Source organism: Pundamilia nyererei, unplaced genomic scaffold (genome assembly GCF_000239375.1).
Source record: "Pundamilia nyererei isolate P.nyererei 1_Seehausen unplaced genomic scaffold, PunNye1.0 scaffold00047, whole genome shotgun sequence".
Classification (NCBI taxonomy): Eukaryota; Metazoa; Chordata; class Actinopteri; order Cichliformes; family Cichlidae; genus Pundamilia; species Pundamilia nyererei.
In genome coordinates, this window is record NW_005187448.1 from 2,776,694 (window position 1) to 2,796,812 (window position 20,119).

At 40.9% G+C, this 20,119-nt stretch overlaps 1 protein-coding gene across 4 annotated transcripts in view; it reads right to left on the reverse strand.

The window, feature by feature from the left end:
* Nucleotides 1-890: 890 nt before the first annotated feature.
* Nucleotides 891-20,119, reverse strand: part of l1cama (L1 cell adhesion molecule, paralog a) — a 41,753-nt gene continuing 22,524 nt past the window's right edge. For 2 of the 4 annotated variants that reach the window (XM_005732613.2, XM_005732614.2), the window contains exons 3-29: nt 19,949-19,963; nt 18,251-18,353; nt 17,581-17,783; nt 14,602-14,724; nt 14,095-14,265; nt 12,992-13,106; nt 12,518-12,702; nt 10,495-10,626; nt 10,269-10,415; nt 10,069-10,180; nt 9,559-9,722; nt 9,290-9,449; nt 8,999-9,123; nt 8,714-8,815; nt 7,647-7,844; nt 7,488-7,558; nt 7,168-7,393; nt 6,947-7,062; nt 5,389-5,605; nt 5,018-5,140; nt 4,577-4,753; nt 4,378-4,491; nt 4,089-4,238; nt 3,541-3,672; nt 2,743-2,815; nt 2,570-2,581; nt 891-2,218 (exon numbers count right to left, since the gene is read on the reverse strand). In XM_005732613.2, the coding sequence (XP_005732670.1) occupies nt 1,957-2,218; nt 2,570-2,581; nt 2,743-2,815; nt 3,541-3,672; nt 4,089-4,238; nt 4,378-4,491; nt 4,577-4,753; nt 5,018-5,140; nt 5,389-5,605; nt 6,947-7,062; nt 7,168-7,393; nt 7,488-7,558; nt 7,647-7,844; nt 8,714-8,815; nt 8,999-9,123; nt 9,290-9,449; nt 9,559-9,722; nt 10,069-10,180; nt 10,269-10,415; nt 10,495-10,626; nt 12,518-12,702; nt 12,992-13,106; nt 14,095-14,265; nt 14,602-14,724; nt 17,581-17,783; nt 18,251-18,353; nt 19,949-19,963 (3,728 nt within the window). In that variant the 3' untranslated portion in view covers nt 891-1,956. The remainder of the gene's footprint in view (nt 2,219-2,569; nt 2,582-2,742; nt 2,816-3,540; nt 3,673-4,088; nt 4,239-4,377; nt 4,492-4,576; nt 4,754-5,017; nt 5,141-5,388; nt 5,606-6,946; nt 7,063-7,167; nt 7,394-7,487; nt 7,559-7,646; nt 7,845-8,713; nt 8,816-8,998; nt 9,124-9,289; nt 9,450-9,558; nt 9,723-10,068; nt 10,181-10,268; nt 10,416-10,494; nt 10,627-12,517; nt 12,703-12,991; nt 13,107-14,094; nt 14,266-14,601; nt 14,725-17,580; nt 17,784-18,250; nt 18,354-19,948; nt 19,964-20,119) is intronic. The other 2 variants (XM_005732616.2, XM_005732615.2) reach the window with 2 other exon arrangements.

The window sequence follows — 20,119 nt, forward strand, 5'->3', positions numbered from 1 at the left end:
CCTCCTTCAGTGCCACTAGCCTCTTTAGACATCTCATATTCTACCTCAGAGACTACAGTTGATATTTGGCCAGTGGCGAGCTTTTGTTTGAGAAGGGAGAGTATCGCGTTTAAGTGTTCCCTGTGGCTCACTGCATTTCTGCCCTGCACAACTTCATCAGACAAAAACTCCACAGATATTCACTGCACTGCATTGCTGGATGATTAAGGGCATGAGCGCAATCCTAGCTTAAATTGTAATGTAACTACTTTCACTAAGTGACACTAAATTGACTCTTTTTTTTTCCCGTTTTCAAATTTCGATATGTTTGCAAAAACATCTACATAACAATGTGATTTTTTTTTTCCTTTTTTTTTTTTCTCCTTTATTCAACTATGGAGTATGTTTTTGCTACACCCAAATCTCACTGTGATCGTTTGTCGATAACAGAAAAGTCTGAATTCATAGCAATAGTACAGAGAAGGAAAAAAACTACAATTTGCAACATTTTAAAATTAAGTGAAGTGGCTTTAAACCTGCACATTTTTCACATTTTCATATCAAACATGGTTCTGTAAGGGTTGTATTTACATTCAGAGGGAAAACAAATGGTCCCGGCTCTTCCTGTGACTTTACTCTCCTTTTACCTTTTTAGCTCAGATTATTTTCAGAAGCAAGTAAATACAGTGTCTGCCTAACCCTGAAAGGAATACATTCTCTGTTTGATATAAACAACTATTTTTTAACCTTTATCATATATCAAATGGCAGCCTTTACAACTGTCAACAATATCAGCTTGCATTGAGGAAGGTTTGAAAATAAAACTTGAGAGAGTGTTTCTCTTATCTGAAATATACATAAATACTGCACCTCAGTTTGTTTAGTATGAGATGAGCAGGTATGAAAGGTTGTTAATTAGAGACAATGTTTTAATACAGCGTAGAAAGAGACAAAGACAGCGATACAGAAACTACACATAGGTCTCGACACACAAAAAAATTACAACATCGTTTTCAAAAATGACATTACACTTCTGGTGGGAAGGCGAGAGAGTAATGACATCAATCTGGTGCTTTATGCAGACCCAGCAGGCACAGGAACTTATAAGGATCTATAATACTGTAATATGGCTAAATAGATAAGTGTAGATGCAGCTATATACACCAGATGCTACTCAGCATTTTCACAGCAAGTTCCACTTAATGCATCCAAATAGTAAGAAACTTGGCTTCACTTGATTTTGCTGAAAACATGTTAATCTATGAAATGTGCCGTAGCTTTTTATATAAATAGTATAGAAAACAATATGAAAAATGATTACGTAACAAAAAATGACACAACAGCAACAACAGCAACAAAAAAATGATGTTTGGTATTCAAACACGCTCGTAAAATGAAAAAAATGTCACTGGCAAGTACAATCGGAGACATTAAATGGCAATTAGACAGACAAAATCATGTGGGAAGTACATCAAACATGATTCATATCTAAGATTCAAGATTTTTTTTTACAGCAGCATTAGCTGTCTTGTTCCCTACACTGGGTTCTACCATCATCCTTTACTTTTAATGCACTACTCTGCATCTTTACATGACCATACCTACACCCCCTGATATTTCTAACTGTACAACATTCTGTCTTTATGCATCTGCGCTGTTGTTTGCTGAGAGAACGAAAGAGGAACGAGAGAAATGAATGTTAGTCATTTTCATTAGTTGTAAACTGCACAGGAAAATGAAGGGAGGTCAAAGGGCATGTTCATGTCAGTAGGGCTTATATCACTATCGCTGTCCACTACTTTGGACACTCCTTTGGTCAATATAGTCTAGTCAATCAGATGGCTGCCAGGGACATCTGAATATGATTGTTTATTAGTCGTCGGAGTACAGATCAGCAAGTCAGTAGGGAACAGGAGCATATGGGCACATACGTGTTGACATATTTTGGTCTGATGGTCCCCGGTGGATGTGTGGGGGTTAATCGAGGATGGTGACTGAGTTGGGCACGCCATTGGTGGCGGGAGAGAAGGTAGTGGGGTTCAGCGGGGCGTTCTCTGGCAGGCCGTGGAAACCTTCTGGACCGCCACTGGGACGACTGATCTGGCTGGCCAGAGACTCATCCATGTTGAGCTCTGTGGTCATGGCGCTGCTGCCATTGAAGTCGAGGTTGTCTTCGCTGTACAGCTTGCTCTTCTCACACAGGGACGGCTGGCTGGCTGTTCGCTTCTCCTCAAGATCACTGCAGCATGAAGAACAGAAGAGGTCAAAAGCAAGAAATGTTAACATGATACATACGAAAAATGCAGTGCTACATGCCAAAGGTTGAATATTATGTACTAATATTTTAAGTAATTTTTTTTTTAAATAGTCGGTTCCAGGTTATAAATCGTGATTATTTGCTTTTCAGGGTCTCACATTACAGTGAGGTGAACATTATTGGATTTTGAACTGTTGAACATAATGCAATCAGTAAACAAATATATTACATTAAAATTAGTCTGAATGTTTATGGGAAGGCAGAAGGTAAGTGAGGCATTGGCAGAGGTAAAAATTAAGTGGGTTAAGGATATTAAATCATATCGCAGCATACCTTTCTAGAGATCTGCATAACAGGGGCAGGCATTAGGGAGGAGAGTGACAATGAAAGGAACAGAGAGGGTTAGGAAAACCAAGCAGTGCTGAGGGAATCAGGGCTGTGTTAGAAATCAATGTGCAGAAACGTAACAAAGCATCCAGGAAACAGCGTTCATTCAGATGACACACCTGTACTCTCCGAAAGTTTCATCCTTCATGGGCCGAGCTTCCGAGTCCATTGGGCCCTCCTCTTTATCTTTCACTGAGAATGTGACAGATTTCATTATAGTCAGATTTTAATCTGGCTTCTATCTAAAGCCACTGTAAGTCTCAGATCTCAACAGTGAAGTTTTATTAAAAAGCAAGATAGCATCAAGGCTGCTTAGGTGGAGCAAAAAAGCTGGACTATCCGTAGATAGTATCAGTTTATCTGTATTATAGTTTTAAGTTCTCACTGATTTTCTAAAAATATAACAGCCAATTATAATGGCGGTAGGTATCATCAGCCTTATTATTTGGTTTGTCTTCACTTCTCTCTCATGTGAAAATTGCTAAAAGTCTGTTTTTTTCAGTCAGACGTGGACCATTATTTTACGTTTTTTTGTCTTTTTCAGAAAGAGCCAGAGATTATTCCTTACTGTCAAAGCAAGGAAGTGTAAGCTTAGAGGTCTGTCTCATGTTTGACATGACAGCTGCATGAGAAAGCAGGTTTAGTGAAATGGGACAGATATTTACAGTTCAGATCAGAAAGTTAATCAAACTGTTTGGGATTGATTTAAAAGAACACGTAATATTCTCCCCAGTCAATATAATATATTTACTGTGGTGCAGTAAGCCAGTAAGCGTTTCGCTTCTTTTTCTACAGCAGCGTCGGACAGCTTTATGGCTCCAGATTGGCCAGCATTGCCTACACAAAACTTGCTTCTCATCAAGCTTCAGTTTAATAGCTCCTAATATTAAACAGTTATTAGGGTAGGTCACACTGACCTGAGTACTTTCCCCCTTTACTCCTCTTAATGAAGCAGAGGATGAGCAGGATCAGCAACAACAGCCCAATGGCGCTCACAACGCCAATGAACCAGCCCTGTGTTGCAAAGCTTGGCTGCATCTCTGTTACTCCTTAAGAGAGGAAAAAAGAAGGTGGTAGAAAGAGGAGTTAGAGCTTTTTTGGTAACAGGAAGCAGGAATGAAATACACGGCAAATGGAAAGTATGAGACAGATAGGGAGACCAAGATAAAAGAAGGAGTAGAATCTAGAGCAAAGGAGACTGATCATTATGCATTCTGACAGGCTGGAATTTCACCAGGGAACCAAAGAATACAGCAAAATACAGCAAACAAACACAAGTAATGGATCATTTCATATGGCTAACCAAGCTCTCTTTTCACAAAAGTCTTTGAAAGCACTTCACAGGCAGAGAAAGAACTGCAAGACACTCTCTGTAGGATCAGGCTTTATATTTTTAGCTGCGGGAAACCCAGAGGAGAGAGCAGTAGGGATAAAAGGAAAGAGGATGAATGAAGGCTCATAGTACCTGTTCCTTCTGTCTCGATTCCAGTCTTGAAGAAGGTTGTGTTGTTGTAGATAAATTGGAAAGAATAATAGGAGCCAGGAGTCAAGCCCTGGATCTGGTAGAAAGACTGAGAGGAGTTCACCTTCTCTGTCGTCTTCCATTTATTGCCATCTGCAGAAGCACAACAAGAAACCTGTCTTTTTCTTTTCTTGTTCAGGATTGTGTAGCTACTCCCACAAGGTAATAATCCTTTTAAAAGGTTGAATGCAAAGATGCGTAACTTATGCACAGATTAGTGTGAATATTATACCGTTCTTGTTGCGGTATTGGATCTGGAAGCCAACATTCCTGCGTCTCTTTTCTGGTACCCAGCTAAAGTTCACTGCGTTTTCCCCCACAGACAGGCTGATGTTCATAGGAACTACTGTAATGCATTCAGACAAGTGCAAATCAAATTTTTGTTTAATTTAATAGCTTTTACATATTAAAAGACTGAATCGGCTTTATACCTCCATCCAGCATAGTGGCACCCTTCATCGTTGTTGGTACTCCATCCCCAGCAGCAGTCCGCCCCCTGAGGTAGAAACGGTAGTGGCTCTTATGGTCCAGGTTCTTCAGGGTGATGTGGGTGACTGTGGGGTCATCTATTGTCTCCACCTGCATGGGGCTGTCATCACTCTCTGTAACTGACCACAGCAGTGCCAAAAAACCATTTAATCACTTTTTGGTTGTCAACACATGTATGGATACTGTATTGTTCATGGTGACAAGTAACTGACTGATAAGCTCATTAGGATGCTTTCCTTTTGACATTTTTAGCACTATTGATTTCACTGGAGATGCATTGCTCGTTTTTCCAATGTCTGATTGCAGCATAGAAGAACTTCCAACTTGAAGGATTTTACTCAATGTTCACTTTGCTGGCAAGGTTGAAATAGACACATGCTCACTCTGTTGGTACTGCAGCAGATATCCAATAAGCACTCCATTGGGCTGTCCAGGAGGTGTCCAGTGGAGGGTCATTTCTGTCTCTGATGGGCTGTCTAGGGTCAGGGTCAAGGGAGGACCAGGGACTAGCAAAAATACAAAAAATGCATGATGATAATGTACTTAGTAATATCTATCATCACATCACTCTATCATCACCCCTTGCTACCAGTCTCATTTCTTTTTTCTTCATGCATATAGTTCTCCCTCTCCCTTTGCCATGTTTCTTGACCTCTTATTTGTATCATCTGCAATAAAACATCTTTAACCACTTTGTCATCACTTCTCCCTTTTCCAGCTTTATTTCTAGCCTCTTTAACCCATGTATTCTCACCTCCCTCTGGAGTCTCAAAGGGCAGCGCCTCAGAGAAGGGTCCTTCTCCCTTTATGTTGTATACAGTCACCTTAAGGGTGTAGTTGGAGAACGGCCTCAGATCACTGATCACTTTCTTCTTCTCGTTGGGCTCCGTTTTCACCACCACAGTGCTTTCTAACTCTTGTGCCCTGCGGCCTCGGTGGTGGCTCCTATGCACTTTCCTGGTATAGTGGATCTGGCAAAAGAGGACATCACAAATGAGGATTTATTTTTTCATTTATATTTGGAAAATTACAGTTTATCTCAGTTGCTCAGGCACATTTCTTTGAACAGTTTTGAAGTCACTGAATCTGAAGATGAATCTCCCAAAACAGCTCAGTTTGGCAGGATAACAAATTATAAACATCCTCTGTTCTTTCTTGTTCTTTCAGGCTGCTACTGTTACAAGTCACCACAATGGATCATCCCCCTTTATCTCATCGTATCCTCACCACCCTCTTCATGTCCTTCTTCACCTCATCCTTGATGGTCTTCCTCTTTTTTTCCTGCCTGGCAGCTTTATTTAATAAATCCACTCCTTTCTCTACACATGTCCTCACTATCTCAGTCTTTCCTCTCTTAACTTTGTGTCCAAACCTGAGCCGTTGCTCTGATGTTCTCATTTCTAACCGTGTACGTCCTGATCGCTCCTAACCAAATTATTTTTGTTTCCAAATTACAGTTTTGAAATCATCCATCACAGCAGGTCTCACTGCCATCTTGTAGACCTTCCCTTTCACACTTGCTGCTATCCTAGTGTCACAAATTACCCTGACACTCCACCCTGCCTGCACTCTCTTCTTCCCTCTCATGTGCTCTGTCCTTTGCTTTGGATGGTTGGCCTCAGGTATTGAAACATCTTCTCCTAGCTTCACCACCACACATCCTTATTCCTCTCTAACATTGTTGTAATCAATTCTCATACTCATGGCTTACGCCAACAGATTTAGACATTTATATGGAGTATTCTGCATGGATGATTTACATGCCAACATATTTTGGAGGCAAAAACTATCTGGATGATAGAAATGTGACCTATCTGGAACACAAGGACATATACAATAATTAAATCTCAAAACACACAAAGCTGGGATGAGACAATTGTTTAAGTGTTCTGAAACATTTGAAAGACCTAACAAAGAAAACGAAATGCTTTTCGTGATGCTCTTCATCCTTTCGACAGGTTTAGCTCTCATTCATTAACTGAGCCCAAGCAAATGAGGAAAACTGTAACATTTATTGCATTTAGTTACATTTATATTATGACTCTGTTGATGTTCTCATTTGGTTCTCCAAGACTTTAAAAGCAGGCATTTACTAGAACATGAATCATAAAAAACCAAAATAAAAGGAAAGTTAAGGAGTATTTCTAGAGTGTGAGATATATTTTGAGGGGGAGAAAGGGCTTTACAACCTTGAAACTACAAAGTATCCTGACGCCACTAAGCTACAATCTGTCTGCCTCCGCTTTAAAACCACTCATGTATTATTCATGCATATGTCAGGCCAAACAACAGATGAGATACTAGGGCAGTACCTTGTATCCCAGCAGGTGTCCTCTGACCGTGTCTTTGTCTATAGGTGCCCAGGTCACTTTGATTGTAGTGCTGTTTATTATTTCAACACCCACATCCATCGGGGCCTCTAAAGGAACTGAGCGCCAATGACAGACAGGAAGGAGACGGGTTAGAATGCCAAGAAATCCCAGGAAAAGAAAAGTGTGCTGAAAAAGTAATAGTTTTTTTAAAAATATAGTACCATCTTCTCCTGAGTAGCCTATGACTGTGTCTGGCTCAGGTCCCCTCCCTATCTCATTGAAAGCCTGAACTTTAATCTCATACGCAGAGAAGTTCCCGACATTGTCAACACGGAATGGCGGCTCTGTTACATTTTTCTCGTGCCAGTCGGGCCCACCACCCACTGCTTGTCTCCACTGCACACAGTACTTGAAGCCAGGTCCGTGGACCTCGGTTTTGTTCATTTTCTGTAAAGATGGGAGCAGCAGCCAAATAAGACCATTTCTCAAATATTATCAGTAACCGCTTTGACCAAATGGTGCATTCAGGTAAGAGATATACCTTCCAGCTGATGACCAGAGTGTTCGGTTCAATGGACTCGCTCTTGACATCTTTAGGGTTATTATCTGGAGCTGGGATTAGCAAACAAGATGGTTTAGTGTTGTTTGGGATTTACTGTGACAGTTCATAAACATATAGCTACAGATCCATGGCTTTTACCTTCAGCGGGTGTGTTGTATATTCCAGATGGTTTGCTAGGGTCGCTCTTGCCCACGTCATTGATGGCAATGATCCGGAAACGGTAGGACATGAAGGGCCACAGGGAGAGAACGGCACGTTCTTTGTTTCCGCTAACTCTGGCCAGCATTTTCCAGACGCTCTCATTCGAACGGTGGTCCTCAAACTCTACCACATACTCTACGACAAAAGTCAAGGAATGATGGAGAAAGGACATTATCCCAAGGAAGTAATGGAAACATAACTAAACACTCAACACTCATAAAGCTGCATTTGTGTCTGTCTTTGTCCCGTCTTTCTCGACTCACCCCGAACCGACCATGGCAGATGGTTGCCCCTCCCCTGAACCTGGTTCTGCCAGAGGTTTCTTCCTGCTAAAAGGGGAGTTTTTCCTCCCCACTGTCGCCACACAGCTTGCTCATAGGGTGTCACCTGATTGTTGGGGTTTTCTCTGTTTTCTTTCTATTATTGTAGAGTCTTTACCTTACAATATAAGCACCTTGAGGCAACTGTTGTTGTGATTTGGTGCTACATAAATACAACTGAACTGGATTTATTGTATAGCTATAAGGATAGCTAGCTTTTCTAAGCGATTTGAGCACTCAAACCGTGTGCGTGTCTGTATTTTTGTTATTGTTGTAGAGACAATCTGTTTACAGGTTGTCATGTTATGTGTCCCGCCCACCCCAAAAGGATGCCACGCTTGCCTAAATCAAACATTGTGTTTCTAGCAGTAAGAACATATCTAATATGGCAGATCTCCAGCTGTGTGCTTCATGTGAGAAAGAGCAACTGTGGACAATGTCCTGACCTAATTCTTCCATTTTCCCTATTTCTATGTCTAATCCAATGCTCTGAAGTAGGAGAAAGACAGCTGTGTCTGCGCATGTCTGTATGATTGTGTTGTGGGGGTTTTGCAGTCATGAGGATGTGTCCTCCTTGTGGTGACAGAGATAGGCTTAATATGTAGTTTTTAAGGTTAGGTGAAGTATAAGGTTTTGTACATGTCAGTGCTTAAAAGTGTGCAACTATATGTGTTTGTACTACACCTGTCACTGGGCCGTTGTGGTCATCTCCAGGAGTCCAGCTGAGGGTGACAGTACGATCCTTAGGATCAGAGATCTGTAGGAGGATGGGAGGGTCTGGACGATCTGATAGGGGACATCAGTATTATTACTAGCATGACTACCTATGCACTACATGCACAATAAAGGTTTTAAATGAGTTTGTTTTTTGTGGGGGTGGAGTTTATAACTACAGAATGATTTTAGGCCTGTTGTTTACAGGGTTTGGACATTTGTCGGTTTGTGGTCATATGTGGTCAGTGGTCTTACCCCATAAGGTGAGGGTACCCCTGGCTTCTGCTACATCCAGTTTTGTGATGATCTCACAGGTGTACACTCCCTCATCATCTGGCTGCACATTAGTTATTTTGAGATCCGGTCCTTCCATTGTATACCTGAGGAAATACAGTCATCGTCATCATGAATTACAATTTATTATCACCATCCTTCCCCACTAACTCTTCATTCCCCACCCCAATAAACAAATGGCTCACAAGCATAATCATCCTTTCATGATTTCCAAAATGATCCTCTTTATTTTCAGCTATCAAAATGTCTCACTTTTCATCACTGTTGGAATCAGCCAGCTTCTGGTTGTTCTTTCTCCACTGAATGAAAGGAGGGTCGAGTCTGGGGTCGACGAGGCCCAGGCAGGTGAAAATGGCTCTCTCTCCAGCCCGGACCTTCAGAGCCTGTGGGGGTGACAGTATCACGGTCCTATCTGCAGAAGAAAGCAAACAATACAATGCTGAGACAAGCTGCAGGAGGTACAAGTAATAAATAAAGTTGCCAAGAGTTACTATGTCTCTAAGCATGTGAGTGTCACTGACTGAATATTTCCAGCTCAACACTGATTGACAAATTGGAATTTGGCACAGTGCAGGTGTAGATCCCGTCATCGCTGTGGGTGACGTTAGCGATCTCGAGCCACCCATTGCTGAGAGGGTTAACTCTGCGATCTGCTAGAAGGAAGGAGCTGCCGTTGTTTCTTTCCCTGTGAAACGCACACACACGCACACACACAGACACACACGCTCATCAATTTAAAAACCAACACATCAGAAATTTGGCGGGTGATTTAAAAAAAAGGGGTTTTCAGCAACTGCAGCGGCTGATAAATTTAATAACTTAAAAGCCACTTTTCCTGTTTTACTACAAGGAGCAAAGCCTGATTGGATATTTGCCACACTGACAGAATTCACAGTCACAGCCCAGATGTAACAACACTTAGCTGTTAATTTATGCACATGAAGACCTACCCACGCAATAATATCACCTTTTTAGAATGTATTAATAGGAAAATCTGCCAGCAAACGATGGAATATGCAATACCGCCTCACCATATCACTTTTGGTTTAGGAGAGCCAAAGGTCTCACACTCCAGTAAAGCCTTCTGGCCCTCTGTATACGCATATGTATTCCCATCATCGGTAAGGATCTGGGGAGGCAGCTCTGAAACATCCCACAAAGACAAATGAGATACACAGAGAACAAACTCAAAATGCAGTTAAACAAACAGCACGTAACGACTAGCACTCACCGATAACATAAACATTGGTGTTTGTGAGGATGGTTCCATGTTTATTGGAGGCCCGACACTGATAGATGGCAGTATCTCCAAAGTTCACATCCTCTAGGATCAGAGATCCGCTTGCTGTCAGAGTACGTCTAGGGTCCTTATCAACTCCTGTTAAAGAGTACACGCTGTCAGTACATCTTAAGTGCCAGGAGATGGTGGTGGCGCATGTTAAGGTGTGTGCACTGACCTGAGATGGGGACCCCGTTGATGGTCCAGCTGATGATAGGGGAGGGAATGCCATCTGCCTGACAGTCTAATCTGACTGTCTCACCTGGGGCATATAGCTGACTGACTGGCTCCTTGATCCAATAAGGTGCAGCTGCAAGTGACAGAATATATCAGTCCCGAATAGTACAAGCAAAATACTATAAGACTGAGTTTCTACTACCTTGTAGGTATCAACAAAAGCACAAAAAAATGAAGCAAGTGACCACAACACTGCTCTTTGTCAAAATTGTTGATTGAAAAAAGGTCATGGAGGGAGCTTCACAACACACTTTTTAAATATAAAACCCTATGACATCACAAAGAGGTCATACACTTACGCAAAATCACACACTGCATGAATATATCTTAAAATCACAAGTTTTTACAACTTAGAGAAGCCAAAGACTTCTTCAAATCCTGCTTCAAACATATGGTTTAAAATAATTAAATACACCATTTTAGTATGTAATGGTTCAAGGTAATAGGGCAACGCTCAGGACCACATGAATTAGGAAAAAGCTTTAGTTTCCATCTCCAGACTTTTCAAGCAATATACCAGTCATGTTTTAGCTCTTTAAAACATTAATTTTTAATATGGTAAATGGCCTGTATTTGTATAGCGTTTTACTAGTCCCTAAGGACCCCAAAGCGCTTTACACCTTCCGATTACAAAGCGAACTCCCAACTCTTGAGCCACGAGCCCCTTAATATCCATTATATGACTTCACAATGACACAAAAAGATTAATACACTAAACTAAATTTCCATATTACCAATGCTGACATCAGCATAAAACCTGGATGTTTTAGCCCTTCGGGGACAGTTGCACACTCTGAGTGCCCTTGTTTATTATTAATTCTGGTTTGGGGGATTGGTTTTTTTTGAGTTTTTGAGTTAATTACATTGATGCTTTCAGTTTTTGAATTTCTTGTGCAAAGTGTATGTGTTTTGTTGTGTGTTATCGTTTCCTGGTTTGTATTCTGTAACATTTTTTCTCTGCAGCTTGTGTTAGTCTCATTTTCTCCATTAATTTCAGTTGTCCTCTCAAATTCTAAAAATTCCTCCTTGGAAAGCATGAAAAGTGAATCCTCCACTCTAAACCGTAAAGAGACTAAACAGTTCAAAAGCCGTAATCTCTGGCGGCATGGGTGTACATAACTATAATTAGCACATCTGTGAAGGTACCATCAATGCCCGGCGATGTAAAAAGTTTTGTGTGACATATGCTGCCACCCAAACAACATCCTCCCCAGAGAAAGCATTCGGCGATATAAGGCCAAACCACATAACAACAGTCTCTGTGTCATGTCTGCAGTCTGGACCTGGCACGCATTGCAAACATTTGGCGCATCATTAATTAGTCAGGAGTTGGAAAACGTTTTTGTAATTTGCTCAGACTAATTGGTCTCCTCAGTGCCCAAGAGTTTACAGAGTGTTGTTAAAAGAGGAGGCGATATAGCATAGTGGTAAACTTTTTTGAAACATAAAAAAGCACATTTGTGCAAGCAGCTGTGTTACATTTTTATAGAATTTTAAAAAAAAATGAGGTTGCACTTTAAAATGAGCCCATTAGTTTCAACATGGAAGTTTACAAAGCAGAGCTATTCTTATGAAAGACACAGGGGAGCTGAGGAAATGGCAGGATCTGGTGTTTCTGCAGTTTGATTGTGTAGTGTGAACCACAAGGTGTCTCTGCTTCTGTGGCATCTCTTGTGACTGATGTTATTTTTAACAGGCTCTCACTAACAACCCAAATTTATGGCAGTTCCAAAAAAAGTTAGCGAGGGAGGTTTCTGTCTATGCAGCTACCCACAGAAACCCCGAAAACATTCTAATGGTCAGCAAACCACATCATATATATTGAGATTAAAATATCAACCTAGAAATATGTAATGGAAAATAATAGCATGCTGTGTGTTTTTTCACTATCTCTCAAGATATATATATGTGTGTATGTGTGTGTGAGGGAATGAGAGTGTAATAGAGAAACGCAAGAGATATACCTTCCACAGTCAACATGTAAATGTGTTTGGTGTTTCCTTGGGAGTTCTCAGCTATACACTGGTATTCACCCCCGTCACTTTCCGAGATATTAGTGAAGCGCAAGCGGCGGTCAAACATATCTTTGGTGGTCCGAGTTTCTGACAGCTCGCCATCCCTCCTCATCCAGGACACTTCTGGAGTTGGACTAGAAAGGATGACATGTATGGAGGGATTAAAGAGAAGAGAGAAAAACAATGAGAGGAAGTGGACATAGAGTAAAGCAAGCAGGCAGAGAGAGAAATGCCGGAAGGAATGATAAGGACCATTAAGACAAGATGGCAGCAGGAAGCAGAGTTGGCAGGAAGAAGCGAAAGACATAATGGAATAATGCGTAGGGTGGGGTGGATGGATGAGAGACAGGTAAGATTGAAGGCTTAAGTTTTCCAATTAAAGGGGTTGGAAGCGCACACACATGTGCACGCTGAGACACTCACAGGCCTTCGACGATGCACTCCAGGTCTAGTGTCTGTCCCCTCAGGGCATGGTACGTGCTGTGATGTCCAGTAGGTCTCATCATTTGGGGCCTTCTGTTCCGCAGTACCGAGTTGGCTGGACAAAGAGAGGAGGAACCACAAAGACAAAGAGAAACACTCATACATATGCATGGGTCATTTTTTTAGATTGCTCTGCTGCTGACACAGCAACCACTTTAAAGACTCTGAAGAACACAAGTAGAGATGCAGGGCGTGGATTCATGTTGATAGACTTTAGCTTTCTAACAAAACATCATCATCTAGACTCTCTACACACACAGAGGTCTCATGTTAACATGTGCTCATCTTTCTGACCTCTAGTTGGGTCGCACTTGCTGGCAGCCAATCTCATTATAATATGGGCTGAGCAGAGGAAGACCCCCTGCTGGTTCAGTGGGACCTACTGGATTTGGTCACTGCTTCGGTCAGCACAACATGCCACCACATGGTGATGTGTAGTTTAATTATGTGGCCTCAACTAATATACTGCATATGGCATTTAAATGTAGCATTTATGTCCTTAAGAATGAAAGAAGTTAGATTTTAAGAGGTGTATGAATGTAAACTGGTTATTTTTCAAAACAGCTCCGTAACTGAATGACTTTTACAACCATGATACGCGCTTGGAGAATAATTTAAACTCCTGTTTAAAGTTCTGAGTGTATCAATAGTTGTAGGATTCAAGGAACGCTGGTACAGATAAGCCAGATTTCCAGACATTAGGCCAGACTGACTGGGATCCTCTGATTTATTTTCTATCTAGCACCACAATGAGACTCACATTTACTGTTCTGAAAGACATGTTTCAACCACAGAGAAGCCATCGAATCGATTACCTGATGATCAATTGTTGTTTTGTTGTTTCTGATCCTGTTTTACACACAATCAGAAAATCACCAATGTAAACTAAATTGCCTTGAATTTTCTTATTCCTTAAGACCTTGACATTTTATTTTGGTTTAAATTTTGAATAAAGCTGTTGTTAACTGGAACCCACCCTTAATTCAGGTTAGATCAGCTTAATCTGAGTCAGATGAGTTTAGATAATCTTCAACAAAACTCACATTGGGTGACTTTCAGAGAGGTGGGCTCTTTTGCCAGAATCGTGCGTGTTGCCAGGTACTGGACATTGCACGTGTAGTCATCCCTGCTGTCCGAACTTTCCAGATTGGCAAAGTACAGATTGCCGTCCTTCCCCGCCATCACCCGCTTACTAAGGTCGATATGACGTAACCCTGAAAGAAGTAAAAGAAGGAGTGAGAAAAATGTTGACAAAATGATTGAAACTGCTTAAAAGAATTGGAAAAAATTACAATAACAGAGGAGCTTATTAACAGCAGGACATAGATTGGGCAGGAGATACAGATGCAACAGGATGAGAGGAACTGAAAAATGTAGATCCTGCATGGATTGTAAAAAAGCACTAGAGGAAAAATGTTGCAGAAATGTTGATGTCTCGATGCAGAAATAAATTGCTAACTTGCTTTCTCTGAAGTGGTAAATGCACAACAAAATCTTGGAGACAGGAAGCATGTAATGGAAGCAGAGAGATGGACAGATAATGTACTCACTTAAGTCCATCCAGTGAATGATAGGCTCCATAGAACTTTGTGGGGGGTTACACTTCAGAATAAAACTTTTTCCCTCGTCAGCCGTCTCATCAACCTTTTTATCTTTCTGCTGGGAGGGGGGAACTTAAAGGGAGGCAAGACAAAAAAAAGGTCTTAGTAAACACGTAGGTGATGGACGAGCTCATATAGATGTTCAACGAGACAATCTTACACAAGTCATCGTGAACAACGAATACAGTGCGGGTCAGTCGCACTACAAAAACGGCAAAATCAGCTTTACTGTACACGTGTAAAACAATATTATATTCCAGGAAATACTGTAATTTTATATGAGCTGGTGTTGATCATAAAGAGCTGGTCCTAGTGATAAAGTTCTCACAGGCTCAGGCTTAGAAGGATCATTTGAATATATGAATTTATCTTCATGTCAACGTGTAATTTTTGACGTTGTCAACTTGCAACAACAACAAATATAAACATTACTTTAATATATTTGATTATTTATAAGTGCTATGTATCCCAGGCATATGATATTGCTGCAGGTAAGAGGATGAGTTATGCTTCATTCTTGTGAGGTGAGTTTTGTGCAGCGTGTTTCAGGCTGGAGTGTCCGTAGTAGTAAATGACACGCTGTTCATCATTTGGCTTATATGCAAAACATTGATATGCATAAATTAGAAACATTTTTGTCTTGGAAGTTGTACTCAGTTATATGTCAGATGCATTCTTTTAATTATAAAAAATACTTGGTTTTTTAAAAATACATCATATTAAAAACACAAATAAACTGATATGTAGTAAACTTTCTCTTATTAGAGTGTCCTTGTTTTCAATGAAATTTTACACATTTGATGTGAAACATGACCAACTTTTCCATTATCCCAGGACAATGTGCTCCTTATCTGTGTGTGAAAATAGAGACATTTTCCAAATTGGTAAAAACAAAACAAGTTTACAGGTGGAAGTAGTTGGTGATTGTAAAAATCATTCTGTGATGGCTCTAACAGGAAAAAAACTGATGGTTCCCTTCAAAGCTGTGTATCTTTTCTTATTAATCATGAATGCATAGCAAAATTTTACATCCTATTTCAAATCATGACACAGCTACAGAAATAATAATTAAAACTAATGTTTAACAGACAAACTATAGCAGTGTCTGTGGATGAGCCAAGCAGATTAAGAGTTCTGAAATTTAAAGAAAAGTAATTCTAAAGATTTTGTGAGAAGAATCTCTGGAAAGGAGTGTTGCAAAAGAGCTCGTGGTGTTTTGATCACTGCCTGTTGCCTATTTTCCAGCTGCTCGAATAAGCAGAAAACATCCTGCTCATTGTCAACACTGTCAGCTGAGAGCTGGCTATGAAGCAGTCCAGTAATCTGTCCGGCATGTTTATTAAGACAAATTTCACTTCTTTCCTTCCCCCACAAACATTCTTTTTTTACTGTGTGAACTTTAAGGTCACGTCTCACATCCACAGACAGGCCTAAAAAACTAAGCTGCTGGGCAGATTCTCACGCAAGACCACATATGTAGTCGACCTGATAAAACGCCCTTGGTTATTTCAGTATGTGGGTAACATAGCATGCAAATTGAGACTAAGGACTTCTTAGCACAAGAGTTGCATTAATAACAGCAAAGGGAGATTCTCTATTGTCAGAAACATTTCTAAAAACAGGCCTATTGGGTATAACACGTGGAGAGCGTATTGTGGGGCTTCAATAAGTTGTCTTGTTTATTAGGATTATGGATATCTCAACTGTGGTGCCTACATGCTTACAACCATTTTCTTCCACTTATTCACTTCTTGGTCATTGGGCGTTAGAGTCTATCCTAGCTGCCATCAAGTGAGAGGTGGGGTGCGCCTTGAACAGGTAGGCGGTCTGTTGGAGGGCTAACACAGACAGACAACCATTCACACTCACACTATGAGCAATTTAGAATTACCAGTCACCAAACCATACATGACTGTGGGAGGAGTCTGTAAGACAACAGTGCGTACCACCATGCCACTGTAGTGCTGTGTGTACATGCATTTAATTAGTCTTCACATAACTATAATTTGTCTGTGCTACTATTAGACTGCAGTCTGGTGTGTTGATTGTTGTACATGTATCTATGTAAAAGTGGTATAATATGTGTTATCAATATATCTATTGAGATCAATAGAGTTACAATTTTTCTAGTAACATTTGCTCTTCAGCTGATGTGCATCAGCTTCTTCTGCTGTTATGCAACATTAAAAATACTGACTTCTGATGATTCTACAAAAACAGAAACAGAACCATTGTTTGTTTTATTTTTGTCTTGTAGAAGACTTCATTTGTGAGTGATACATGTTTGCTTTCCCTCCTCCCATCCGTTGATAACCTCACAGGAGCTACTGAAGAGTGCTTCTTCACATGACATCAACTCAAGAGCGTTTCTGGGGAAACCGTTGTCAGGGAAACTGTGGAGGGATGAGGTCGTCCAGGAGAGAGCCAGTCACTCAGGTAGATGGATGTGCAGAGGTACTCTTTACTTTTGCTCAGGGGTCCCCATGTATGTGTGTGGATGATTGTGTATATGATCATCACGTTATTGCGTCTAATTATGTTCCAGGTGGCAATACTCTTAGCTCTCAGTGTGAGCCCCATCTGCTAACAGATGAGCGCTGTATAAAGCAGGAAAAGCACTGTCTCCATTCACAGCTTTTTAAATCAACCATATATAAATCAACAAATACCGCAGCTTGCTTCAAAACTGAACCTTGAAGGCATTTATAGGAGAGCTAACAGGAAATGACATTTAAGAGATTTGTAATTCCTCTGGTGTGATGCAGTTTGCTCTTTAGCATAGAGATGTTTTATATCTTTGATAGTATTTCAATGATGTTGTTCTTGCCTCGAGGGCAAGGACAAACAATTACAAATTGGGGCAAATATTTCACGGCTATATCTTTCAACAAGCGGTCGGTGGTTCACGAGTCGTCGACGTGCTCTTACCATCCGTGTTCAGTATGGCCTCGTTAGACACAGCTGTCCCCAGCTCATTGGATGCGTAGCAAACGTATTTGCCTTTGTACTTGTTCAGTGTGTCCATGGTGTTGCTAAGTGTGTAGAATGCGAATGAGCCAGAGCTTTCAGAGACCTTCAGCTCCGGGTCACTGCCTGGGTCAAAGTCTTCCCCGTCCTTTGCCCATCGGAAGCTAAAACAAAAAACAGAAGAGCCTGAATGATTCTTCTTTCAAATATTCTGTCCCTTTGATGACACAAAATGACACAAATAGGGTGTCCTTACATTTTGCTTAATTTAAGGGCACAAATGAATAGCTGCAAAATTTACACAAGATGTCCCAGTCAAACCTAGAACTCGTGCTATAATTGTGATATTCATCTTTTCCTTGGCAATCGGAGCACTTTTCCACTTCAGAGCAGCTAAGACACTTTGAAAATATTGCTCGAGGGCTTAATGACATTTATCCCCAAATGGAACAAGAAATCTGACTAGGAGAAGCTGTGCTCTCATGTAATGCTAATATGTAGATGTCAGCTGAACAAGGAGACGGAAGGTCACCGTTCCAGATAACCAATAGTTGGTCTCCCCTGTGAATAATATAGCATTGTCATTCTTAATCAAACCATGATCTTTATGTTTGTGTGTGTGTTGACTAACATGGGTGAAGGGTTGCCAGAGGCTTCACAGTTCATGACGAAGTCTTCAGTGCTAAATACGGTGACAGACTCCGGCTGTGTTTTGATCACTGGAGGCCTCTTGACTGCATACATCAAAAGTCATAGTTAGTCGAGTCACAACACAGACATGTAAATGCACACACCCCAAACTGACTTGCAGGCTTTGCTTTGTTAAATTCACATGATGAGTGTCCATGATGCATGCTGCTATATCTCTAGCTTTAACACACAGATTGCATAAGACGCATCTCAGACTCATAGCAAATAGCACAGAATAACTAGAGACACCACTTATTTCCATATTTTAACAGCTGCAGATAACTATATAGTCAATATCTCTTAAAAAGAGTCCCCTGAGATGGAGATGAAATGTAGGCCAAGGGAAAGAGTAAGAGCAAGAGAGCAGGAGGAATAAATGGGTTGAGATGAGAGAAAATTGATACAGCATAATGTAAGAGGAAGAGTTCATATAAAAGAGGTATATAGCACAGTGTCCCCTGTGAGACTGAGACAGAAAGAGGGAGGAAAAAGTGGGCTTGGAAATGAAGCAGGGATTTTTTTAAAGAGCAAATGAACAGGTTTACCTTTCTTTATCATCACTGTGCACAGCAGCCATAAAGCACATGCGGCATTTACATATGCACAAAAAAACAACTTGCTGGGCACAACACCAACATGTCTTTTACATGTGTTATAAACCACAGTACTGTGTTATATAGTTCTTGAAATCAATCCAAATTTAAATGTTTTTCTCATATCATATCTTCAGGAACTATTCACACTGTTCTTCTTTGCAGTGGAACAGAAGCCACAGCTTGATACTTGTGAGTAGAGTCTTTAATTTGACTTTAAAGGAAAGAGACAGCGCTGCAGCCAGAGATAAATTTATATTATGTAGGTAAATGGGTAAAGGAAGGCACAGGACAGAGGGGGGGCGCGGTAGATGAGAAAAAGGCGATGAAGATGGAGAGCTAAGCAGACAGCGGAGATAGATGAACGTGCAGCAAAGAGAGAGCACATGCAGTGCGGCAGAAAAACTGAGCAAAAAGACGCAGAGACAGAGAGGGAACAAAACAAACAAGGGGCAAGTTTGCAGAGATTTGGAAAGAGACGGATAGGGAGACTGCAGAAATTTAATGAAAGGATTCCCAGTGATGCAGGGAAATAAGCCCATTTCCTCAGCTGATCAAATTGAAGTTTGGGCTGCGGGCGTTGCTCCATTATTGGCAGAAGAGGAGGAGAGGAGCTGGTGCTTAGTGCTTTAACTCCTCTTTATTTCCTCGCGTCTTTGATCTGACAGCCCTGCTGCCTCCTAACCGACAGCAGCTCTTCAAACTTCCTCCTCCCTTCTCCTGCAGGAATTCCACCTACCGGGAGCCAATGAGGCTAAACACAAATACACACCCAAACCTACACGCAGGTGCTTGTTGAAAATAAAACACACACGTCCTCACATGCGATCACAAACGCAGGATAAAACACAGACACTAGCAGCATAACACTGAAAGGGCACACAGATGCCAGGACTCATTTAAGTTCAGCACTGAAGTGTATTTTGTTTGATGCGTGTTGGATGGAAAACAAAAACATGCTAATAAATTAAATGTACGGTTAAAGTGTTTGCAGTAAACATTGCCAGCATCCACATTAAGACATCAATAAACGTAAAAGCACTTACGATCTCTTATGCGGTCTGTTAGTCCACAGTGGTGGGCAGAGTCAAGGAAATGAAGGAAAATATTTTAATATAATAGATAGATAGATAGATAGATAGATAGATAGATAGATAGATAGATAGATAGATAGATAGATAGATAGATAGATAGATAGATAGATAGATAGATAGATA